General features: G+C 36.5%; 1 protein-coding gene across 1 annotated transcript in view; it reads left to right on the top strand.

Annotated features, from left to right (window-relative positions):
- LOC138317202 (uncharacterized) overlaps window positions 1-5526 on the top strand; it is a 39094-nt gene extending 33568 nt beyond the window's left edge. The window contains exons 8-10 of the mRNA XM_069258756.1: window positions 1109-1125; window positions 1610-1683; window positions 2261-5526. Coding sequence (XP_069114857.1) covers window positions 1109-1125; window positions 1610-1683; window positions 2261-4233 — 2064 coding nt within the window. The 3' untranslated portion in view covers window positions 4234-5526. The remainder of the gene's footprint in view (window positions 1-1108; window positions 1126-1609; window positions 1684-2260) is intronic.
- Window positions 5527-12200: the final 6674 nt, after the last annotated feature.

Below are 12200 nucleotides of genomic sequence, written 5' to 3'. Positions count from 1 at the left end.
GTTAAGGCCCTTAAACCCCTTGTTCAGAAATATCACGAATATATGTTGTTTCTCATCAATTTACGGTTTAGGTAACTTAATGAAGGTGACGTTTTGTTCAAGATATTTACAATTAACATTATTGTATGACTGAGGATATCAAGTTTGTTCACATGTATGACACGGAGGTTCACTCTTAGTCACTTTGTTTTTACTACAAAATCTATTGCAAATCACTAATGCCAGAAAATTGAATACCTTTCATGTTTTGATGAAGGGGTAATATGTCTACTTTACTTAATGACCTTGAGTGTTTTAAAAGATAAACAGGCTAAAACTTATATTTTCTTATATGCTGAGACAAAGAGCAACAAAATTTGGTCAATTACTTTGGAACGATAGTCATTCAGATCAATGAAACCAACAATGGGTAATTGATGTCAGTTAATATTTTCAATACTTGACTTTTAGGGTTGAATACACATGTGATATGATGGAAATTTTTAAAAGTTATTTGTATATGATTACATTCGCATATTACAAAGATGTAAACGTCTTTGTATAACTAACTTTCACATATTTTATGTCGCATAATAATATTTTATTTTCTATAATTTGAAATGATCCGAGAGCTGTGATATGCTTTATAACATTATGAATTATTTTTTAAATGTAAACATTAAACAATCAGCATTATCTAGTCTTCCTGATATGTACATTCTCGTCAACTTGTCTTCGTGGTAGCACGTGATTAACACGTGTAAAATGTTCCGCATGTAACTAGTTTCCATATGTGATCGAGTGCTGTTTAGCATACGTTCCATTGTTCTAGCAATTTATTTGTAGCCTAGTGCAATTTAGAACATATGCAAGTACAGTAGGTACACTGCATTGAAACATTGAAATTTCGTATATAGTTGTCAAGCTTCAAATCATGATGCATTTGTATCCTAATAAAACTGAAAAATGCCCATTGCAACCAAGTTGGGGGTAGGATGTATTTGTTTCCATATGGACCTGTGTCTGCGTTAGTACCTATCATTTTCTCTATGTAATATTTCGATTTATATAGTGAGATGAGTTTTATTGTTTGACATGTCATTGTGTTAATTGCCGGTGTATTACGCAGGTTATTGAAAAGGTATCGTAGAGCAAAAACTATAACACGAGTAAACTGAATAAAGCACTGAACTTTAATATCAATTTTTATTGAACTATAAAGGTACACGAACTTTGGGTAAAATCGGCCATTGGTCATTTGAAATAATGTCTGTGTCAATTACCATCAATGTGGCGGATATCATTCGGGACATGTATTGTCACCTAGGTGACCAAAAATCATCCCCGTATGAAGAAAATTGACAGAGCTGAACAATACCAGTTAAGATAGGTCACTATGAGCTAGTTTGTGACAAATAATCATAGCAAAATAGAAATTGACTTGTTTAGCTTAGCTTGATACAGGAATGAAATATGTAGTCACTATGGCGTATTAAAAAAAGTTAATTATGAATATTAATATCATAGAAGAAGCAATACTTTATCATAATGTCTAATTTGTTTTGTAATTGTCAAAGAGCAATAATGAACTGATCAATTGAGCGTTTAGGTTTCTTGGCCTCTTGTTTAGAATGAAAGATAAGGGATGGATGAAACCCGAGTACACAGAGAAAACTTCGCTAGATTTCACCTTAGAAGCGAATGGTTCGTTATTTAGCGGTTCCTTATTCTAAGGTCATACAGGTGATATCTGCTACTTATCAATGATTTACATTACAGCTAAAGAACAAACTGTGCCATATGCCCTATTGAATATAGTAGAATATTGAGATTTCCAATTAATGTCTTATTTTTTCGTTATGCTTTTCTTTATTGAATTCTACATAATTTTGAGTAGAAGGAAATGCTATTAGACGTATTTTGATCATTTTTGTTTTGACTTTCATTTTTCGTTTTGGATGATATGCATTATTAATGCATTGTATACTAATAAAAGAAATATTTAACATTTTATGAAATCAATGCCATATTTGAAATTTATTGAGGACACTGTAACCTTTTAAAGAAATTCGTCAGTAGTTATTAATTATCAGTAAATCTGTAAAGGAATTTGACGAAATAAGGGATGTAAAATCCACTGATTGTCCTTATTGATTGGTGATTAATGTTGAAATAATCGAATTTGTTTGTGTGATTTATGTATTCTACAATAAAATATTTTCTCTTTGACTTATTTTGTTGTTTTTATTTTTCTCTAGTTTATAAATGTGTTTTCTTGCAGGAGGTTTACCCCTACTTAGTGGCTGTGACATAGACAAGCCGAGTGGTATCCCCTGCCCACATCTACAGTTTTTCATCAGACACCTGATACCCCCCGCGTACATTAGGACTGTAGAACTGGACGCCGCGGACAGAACTATACTCTGTAGAGGTAATAGCACCTCGGTACAGCTTGATATCATTGGGAGTGTCGCTGAAGGACTTTGTGTAGAACTTAAAAACTTCAATGAAAATGCACTGGTGCATGCTTTTAAGAGGGCAGCTTTCAGTCAAAGGCATTCTGGTAATACACAGAGTCATGTGAAGCTCAAAGGAAAAGGAACCGTGGTATGTCTTGTAAAAGGTTTCGGACATACTATAGGATACGATGACTTTTATTTAGACACAACTGGTTCTTATCCAGGGTATATCGTAATGCGGCCGCTAGAGAAAAGCTTTGTACTGATGAAGTATCCAAGTCAGGTGCTTGGAAAAGATGACGATGGTGCTGTATACTTCAAGTTTGATGCATTAGGATTGTCTGGCTTAGTACATGAGCAGTGGCCGCAGTGTGCAAATGACTGGGATATCCATCATAATGTTGATGTCTGGCCTGGAAGCTTCATTGTACAGCAAATCAGAAGCACACCTTGTGTGTTACTGTCCCGAAGCCACCCTTTTACCGAACAACCAGGAAAGGAGTGGCAGGTTACATTTCCATTTGCGGAAATATTGTTGGCCCACGCTTTAACACCCGAAATGAAATCCTGTTTCTCTTTGTTTAAAGTAATAGTTGATTACCATACCCATTGCTTGAATTGCCGATTGAAAACCACACATTTGAAAACCGTCATGTATGGCGCGTGCGAAACCTTACCAGTAACAGCGTGGAGAAATTCACCGGCTGGATGCTTACTCCACCTACTGGACCTACTGATTTTGAGAATAAGTTCTGGTGTACTAGCCAATTATTTCGTGCAACAGAACAACATGATTAGCCACTTTTCAATAACTGACAGAAAAACACTAGAGGGCAGGTTGAAAGCCTTACGGGAATTTCCACTAACAGCTTTAGTCCTTCTTGCAGACGGCCATGGCATCCAGTATGAATGGCTGTCTAGTTATGTATTTGAAGACTGTGAAAGGTTTGTCGCTCTTCATGATATCACACATACAATAGAGCATGCATTTATTCCCTCGCTAGTAAATCTGGCCAAACGACGAGTGACTGATGGGGCCTACGATGCTGCTTGTACTATAATGCACGATGTCTACTCAGAGTGGTCGTTCGAAAAATACCAAGAAGACTATAATTCTACTGAACGCATGGAAAGGTTTTTCAAACGAATTCTCCGTAACAATAACGATAGTTCTACTTTGACTTTGATGAACAAATTAGATAAGAAGTTCGGGACGAATCTGCTTTCTCTTCAACGGAAAACAGGATCGTTTCTGACCCTGAAGGACATCGTTGGACAGTACGAAGCTGGTGACCATGCTGATGTATTTGTTGGACAACAAGTGAAAGACAACGTTATTTCTATGATACAATATCTAGATAACTACGCATTTGTCCAGTTCAACGAAGGAAGGCTAGAAGACTGCGCACAATTTCTTCGCAGTGCCATATCTAAGGGCAAAGAATATATCCAAGGCGGCGATGCTGTCAAGGAATACGTTAATGATTTCTACTGGGAGCATGGCGAGCGGCGTTTGGTTGATGCATATACAATACACTCGACTCTGCTGGTGGTCTTTAGCCACCTGATGACCTGCTACACCAAGATGGGACAGATAAGTCTTATCCAGGAGTACATAGACGACTTTCAGGAATCGTGTGACAGAACAGGAGGACACTTCAAATCGTATTTAAAATTGGAGTCCCTCTGGAGAGTGCTCGGAAATCCTAAGAGAGCCGACGCTATTATGCAAAAGTTGTCTGCATGGGAAAAAGAAGCCCATAAAATTTATCAGGAGGCATCTTGGAGTTCGTAGACACTAATTTATTACACAGAAATAATTCTGGCTTAAAGAAAAGTGTGGCAATGCTTTCTCTCCCGACTAATTTTTTATGGAATTCGCTTATTCCTTTCAGATTGCTTTCTGCATTGAGTTGAGTTTGAAATATACTTTTTATTTTAGACCCTGTTAGATATAGTGTGTTTGCTTGAATTTGTACATCTCCTCAGTTCCTACTGTTGATAATGAAGAATATTTCTATCTTATTTCATAATGTGACGGTAGTTTGGATAGTACACATGTCACATGTGTGATAATATTTGGAAGGAAGTCTAATATTAATGCATTTATGACAGATCTGAGACCATTGTGAAGTTGAATCTCTGCACAAGGGTATCTAAATATGGGAATACATTTCTCTATCCTATCCAGAGGATTTTAAAGATTATTTTACGCTGCTGATCAATGCCTACGTAACGTTATTTATTACATATTTAAAGGAAACTCAACACGTGATTATATAATGTTTGTGCACGTGTAATTTGATTCCAATTATTGATGATAATCTATAATTGAAAAATAAAATTAATATGACAATATTGTTAGAAATCATTTTGTGCGACAATAACTGAAATGTAAGCGTAGCATAACCAATTTTATTTAATTAACCTTTTCTGCTTTTACGAGAAAGCATACTGCATATATAATAAAATTATGTGTCGTATAAACTGGTGATAATCTAGGACTAAAGTAAAGAGTCTTGAGATGTTGCTATGAACCTTTCATCGTGGACTGGCAAAAGGGGCCGCGGTGGTTGAGTGGTTAAATGTCTCGACATATTACCACAAGCCCACCACCTCTGTCTCGCGGGTTCTAATTCCACGTGAAGCAGTTGCCAGGTACTGACCTCTGGTGGATGGTTTTACTCTGGGTACTCCGGCTCTACCAAGAAACCTGACACGTCCTATCATGACCCTGGCTGTTAATAGGACGTTAAACTGATAATCCCCTGGACTGGCAAAAAATCATTACTCACAGAATACCAGAGATACCAGGGATATGTTATATTTTGTCTTTCATCAAATTAACTCGATCATCTCATGCACATGTATACAGAAACTATAATAGTAGGGTGGTGTTATGATTGCTGGGATCGAACCACGACGTGAAAAGGTCAGGGGTCACCTTTCCGATAATGTGGGTCCCCCACACTCTAAATCTCTTGCACGCTTACGAACGCCCCTTCGAAAGTGATTTGTATAAGTTATATTACTTATTTCGCAATCGATGTAAAATTATATAAAGTTTACAGATAAAACATATGAATTATGACAATGTTTTTGGTTTATGATTTCGAATAAGAGGACTAGCCGTATATGCGAGTTTTAGCCCACCATTATGAGATGGTGAGCTATTCAAATCGCCTTTCGTCCGTGGTCCGTGGCCCGTCCTTCCTTCCGTCCGTCCGTTAACATGGAATAACATGGAGCGCTTTTCTTTGGCTGGAAATTATTGAATCGTCATGAAATGACGTGAGCAAACTATTACGTGACGTCAAGATTTAAAGACATTGAGACTAATTGAATATTTGCATTTTGAGATTCTTCAAAATGTTGGTTATTTTATATTGTTATATCATATAAATATCAAGTTGTGTAATTATTGAAACATTTTCATGACGACGAATAGCAGATTTGTAGGGAAAGGCCAATTTTGCTCATTGACTTTTGCAGGAATTCCCTCGACAGTTGGCACCTACAGTTTCATCCAACAAATGTTTACATCGATAGAACGTAAGGAATATGCCCGTTACATAACACAGATTAACAAGTGGAAAGCCAGACTTCCTTTGACAGAAGACATTGGCGATATCGTTATATTGTGTTGTGATGAAGATTTGAGAGGTGCACAGGAGTATTGCAAATATCTACAGACACTGCAGATGCGTTTAAATCCGGGACAGCGTGGCATCGCTGTGAAAGCAAAACTAATGTATGACTTAGTGCCGGCTGGAACACCGAAACTTTCTGGAAAAGCGAAAATTTTGGATTCATTTACATTTGCTTTCCTTTATGTAACTCATCGTGTTGATGCACTCAATTCTTATTGTCATCAGATGTGCATCGTGAAACAGCTAGAGGAGAAAGATAAGGAAGGTTGTGTGTGTGTAGTGTATGCAGACGGTGTTGATCCTTCCTCTAGTCACAGTTCCTCGCTGCTTAGACCATTATTGCATGTGCGTGCTAATGATAGGTCTACAGACACAGAGAGTGCTCTTATCAAAACGCTGGAAAGCAGATTGTATATGCGTGATTCCAGGGAAAAGAGTTTTGTTCCAACAAATTATATAGAAGCACATGAATTAGAAGATGTTGAACGGTTGAAATTAAAGACTTTGGCAGCTCAATGAATTAAAAATAAACTGTTACCTTATCGATCAAAAATAAATTACATAGTTTAGAGATGCTGGAATCAAAGAAGGTGGTCTAGTTTGTACCAAACTCGACGGTTAGCATTCACTTCATTTTAGAGCACCAATTTCATTGGCTAATAGATGTGTGGTGTATGAAAATTATCAAATGTCACAATTTGAACGGACTGATGCTTTGACTTGTGGTTTGGCCCTCAATGACCTTGGCTGTCGATAGGATATAAAACTCAAACAAACAATTTGAAAAAGGTTAGGTTGTTTAATTTAAAACAAAGTAAGACGGTAATCCTTTCAACAATGTTTCCACCGAATATGGTGTCCGTCCGGGATCCAGACCAAAATGACTAAAAACCATGCCGGGAGTACATCCTAAGTCTAATCGGAAGGTTTTGTGACCAAAGCATTAAGAAACCTTAGTGCCTAGTGTAAAGCCACGATTTGTGTATCAGACAAATAAAATGGAATTGAGAGTCAATATAATGTACAGACATTTCCCAATTTATTATAATTTATAATATTCGAATTTTAGGTTATATGGTAAAACATATGTTGTGATATTTAATATGGTGGTCGAGAGATATTTATGTAGTGATGACATTATCAATGGTTGTGCAAGTCCTGTGGTCTTACTATTTATTCTCGAAACAAACATGAAATAAATGTTATTTCAAGCACTACTTCGAGATAGCTAATGCTTTATTTCACCACACTAGCAAATTAATCTTGAAAACCAAAGTTCACAAGGTGACTATGAACTTTTGAAATCAGACCAGAATCTCATGGAAAAGAAAAGAACGATACATAATACGGTGTTCGGCTTCTTACTATTAAGATATTTAATGAATAAAAACGTGAAATGTTGATTTTTAAAAACGAAACCAGCTTAATAGTTCACTTAGAAAATGAAAAAAATAGCTTTGCTTACAGAATTGTTGCCATTGTGCATTTTGAGCATTGAAATCAAACAGTGTTTTATCTATAACAAATCATATTTATGATAGAATCATTTACATGAGTTTTGCTTCGTTTTGTTTGATGACGTGAGTGTAATACCCCGAGCAATATCAGATTTAAAAATTCTGCCGAGTACTGCTTAACGTTGTCGAAAAGTACCCTCCCCTCCCCAATTTTGAATGCATCGTAATGTTAGTGTTTATAGAATTTATGATAATTGGAAAGGTATCGTATCAAATAAATAGTAACTGATGCACCTTTTGAATACAAAGAAAGACATTATTCATACTATATTCTACAGTACCGATTATAAAATGTGTCATACACTCGGTTATATCCGGAACAAGGGCGTAATGACCCACCTCAGTCAATCAGAATGCGAAGCCAATCCTACATTGGGCTTACACCACAGCAGCACATTATCATCCCTAAGAACAGAACTGTATACTTACCTATATTCCCGATGCTTTACATCGATCCCAGAACTATTAACTGACACGATATGAATGTTGCCTTTTGTTGCATGGGTGCATGAATTAACTATTGAGCTGCTGCTTGACCCTCTGCTTGCCTGCCGACGCATGGATTTGTTATAATTCTTATACATGTTCGTTTTAGAAATAAAAAACAGCAACGATCACTTGTCGTTTCAGATGTTGTAAAGTTTTTGTATGATCGAAGAGCTGTTGACAAAGAAAGTGAGACACCAATTTTACACCTTGAATATCTTCTAAGATCTCGGCTGTTGCCATGTTCTGGTAGAATGGGTTGCATTTATATACATGCCTCTGACGTCATCAACGCCCATATTACTATTGAATATCTTGGAAGTTGCGCTGAACATCTGCGGCTGTACCTACACCATGTACAATTAGACCAATCCTGTTGTAGTATAATGTCATCAACTGTAGTCACTGGAGCATCTATTAGAGAGGAAAATGTTGTAAGAGGGCCTGAAGAAAGTGTAGCTTCCAAATATGACTTGAAGGCAGACTCGACGATCTCTCCTCCAGGATACCTTCGATTGTTGCCGGTTTCAACCCAAATGTGGCTGCCAATCTCTCTTTCTATAACACCTGACGGAAAGACGTGTCTTTCACATTCTGTTGATGAACCACGAAATGACGGAAAGATGCTTAAGGGTCTTAGATGTCCGCGGTGGCCAGATATTTCGTTGGAGTGGGCGTCACGGCATCGACCAAGTAACTGGCCAGGCAAGCAAAGAATTAAATTGGCAATGGCTGAAGGATGTTTGGTAATTGGCCGAGCTCATCGTTGGAGCAGCTTCCCGGATGTCGAGTGGCAGTATGTGTTTCCATGTGCAGAACGTATGCTTGCCTTAGATGCATTGACGTCTGATATGCGGAACTGCTTCTGGGTTTTTAAAAGCCTTATAGACTATCATTTACTCAATGCCACTTCAAGACTAAGTACAACACATTTGAAGACAGTGCTATATTTTTGTTGCGAAAAGATTCCAGTTGAATTGTGGACGTACAATAGGGCTGGGTGTCTGCTGTACCTACTGAATGTACTATTAACATATTTAACATCAAGATTTCTTCCAAATTATTTCATTACTGGGAACAATATGCTCGATGGGTTCAAGGACGAGGAGTTAGCACACTTTACTACGACAGTGAAGACACTTCTTACCTTCCCAGTCATTGCCATCACATTTATGGCCGATCACTATGGTTATCAATCTACCGACCTGATTGATCGCATTTTGATGGATATGGAAGTCTTCAGTAGAGAGTTTGACATAGACAGAACAGTGACTGAGTTGATATTGCCGGAAATGCTCCACCTGTTTACAACCATTCTTCACTTTCGGTTTTATCAGATTGCCGCACAGATTCTGCACGAAGCATACTTCTTTGTAGAATTCGCAAACATTGCTTCCAACAACCAAACTGCCACAACATTTCAGGACTTTGTTGTCCAAACAGTGCAAACCGAATTGCAGGAAGACAAACTCAACTTGTTTGTTTGTATTGATGAAATGTTTCACACAAGTTTGCAGGAATTGAACAATACAAAACCGAGAAAATCAATATCTCCTTTATTTACACCGGCGGTTAGTGAAGTAACAGAACGTGGAAAGTTGCCTGAAAGAGGACATTCCGATCTCGATCCTAACCCAATTCTAGACTCGGCATCTTCAGTGAGTATTCCAACCACGGAGACGGACGTCGAGAGTTTTGAGAATTCATATGAAGAACCGGTAGAAATATCTTAAGTAGCGTAGCACTGGACATGGTGAACCCGTTGATGTATTTTGTTGATACAGAGATATGGAAGGAAGTGGAAATCAAAAGTTGTGAATCAGGAGTAATGTTGACATGTAACAAGCATGAACGAACTAGGATTAAATAACACCTGATAGGAGCCCAGTGTAATGGACTGTGTTTACTACGGTGTATACGGCAAAACGAAGTGATCACGTTAGGAAATTCGATCCGAGTTAACTGGATACTGTAAACCAACTCTTATTCGCGTGCGATTAACTTTCGTGAATTTCGCGATCTAAGTCAATTCGCGAAAATTTATCCCCGCGAAATAATATCTACATTATCTATATCTATATTGCATTAAAATGTTTAATCCACAAATATTTAATTTCGCGAACTTGCTAATTTATAATTGAAATCCCGAAATTTAAAAGCCGCGAAAGAAAGTTGGTTTACAGTATTTTACTCGTTTTCTTATTCTCTTGGAGCTTCATTTTACCAGGAGAAATGAAAATGAGATTTTTGATATTCATTAATGTGAAACGTAGATATGACTAGCTTTAAATTCAACTTGGATCCTGTTGAATATATATGTAACCCAATAATTGTACATGGTCAATGCGTTTCAAGATACAGGACAGCAAATACCTGTATTCAAATCTAATTAAGGAATAACGCTTAATTTTGTTAAGGTTTTATTAAGAACACAAAAGAAAATGTATTTGTTGTAAACGTCCATACATATATAACTACACTGTACCTGCAAATTCAAAGCGCATTTTGTTGAATTAGTATGTAACCCAGTTATTATTTAATACCAATGCATACCAAAGAAATAGAACATCTAATACTTGTGATTAATCAGATATAAATACATTTTAAAGACTTTATTACTTCAGGGTAAATTAACATATAACAGCCTCAAAGAAACTCAATCTGTTACGTAATCATTATATGTTTAACGCAATAGTTCAATTTTTATCACTGGAAAACATCAGGGAACCACAATATGGCTTTGTAATGAATTTGCTCAAATTGAGTTTTGTTTTTAACATGAAGACGCTTTATAATTGAAATAATTTGAGATACGCACAATATTCTTTCTGCGTCTAGCGATTATACATGACTGTATAGTGTATTTAATTATTCAGCTAGTTTGCAAAAAAAAAAAAAACATTTAGCAATTATTGATTCAATTCGTTTGTTTCTGACATTTTCTGATGCATATATCTGTTTTACTGTTATTTTACTCTGCCGGGGTTTCATATTGATCAGAGTGTGTGGGAGTGATGAAATGTGCTTAGTTCAATTACGGCCTTGGTGATAGAATATGTCGTGTTTATGATTACCTCGCTAATTACATAGAGAACTATTCCTCAACGTTATAGAGTAATCCTTGTGCACCATACTGTCTATATACACATCAGCTTACTAGTGCCCCGTCCAATCACAGGCGTTTGTCTCTATAGACATTTTTTATCTATATATATTTGATACTGTATCGTTTGGCTCTATAGGCATTTTTCTCTCTATGTATGTAATATTGTGTCAAGGTCTGTAACTCGGTCGACCATATAACAATTTCAGAAAAAGTATGATTATTAACAAGATATTTAATAAGATGTATAAGATGTTACAATGGAAATATTATCAATCGACAAACAATAAATTTATCTTCAATTTTGTATATGATACGATTTATATCATGCCGTATAAATGTCACTTGGTATCTAGAAACGTCAGAAAACTGAAATATGTGAAAACCTTGGACATCGTGACGTTTTCCGATAGGGCTCTAATGGATAGCACAAAAACCACTGCATGTCAACACTTTAGCTTAATAAAAATAAAAGTTAAATAGAAAACAAAGTTACTGGTATGTTAGTTTAAATCTATATATCATCCATTTGCCCAATAACCCCTTTAAAATTTCAGATTGAAAAATTTGCCTCTAGCCACCATGTTAGTACGTGTGTACTACAAGTTTTCTAAGCGTTGATTGTTCAATTTATTTCCGAGAACCATTCAGAGCCGAGGAAACAAATATGCTACACACATACTAAATTGGCGGTTTAAAACACAATTTTTAGTATGCTCGTACTATTATTTTTGTAGTGTGTGGAGTCTGTGAACATCCGCTATGCGCAAATTCAAACTGCGCACGCGATACCGGAAGTCATTATCTCATACCGTTTAATAAATTTCGCCGTGATTTAATGACAAACCTTTCAAAAAATATATACTAAGACATACCCGCCAGCGATGTTCTAGTATAAATTAACAACAGTGACATAACACAGTGCTAAACACATTCGTTTTGTGGAAACTTCAAGCGGCGTTTATCCAAACTCTTGCAACGGTCACGATATTCTAAGCATCTAATC

Source organism: Argopecten irradians, chromosome 3 (genome assembly GCF_041381155.1).
Source record: "Argopecten irradians isolate NY chromosome 3, Ai_NY, whole genome shotgun sequence".
Lineage (NCBI taxonomy): Eukaryota > Metazoa > Mollusca > Bivalvia > Pectinida > Pectinidae > Argopecten > Argopecten irradians.
Note: the sequence above shows the minus strand (reverse complement) of the source record. Positions and strands in the feature narration are given on the sequence as shown.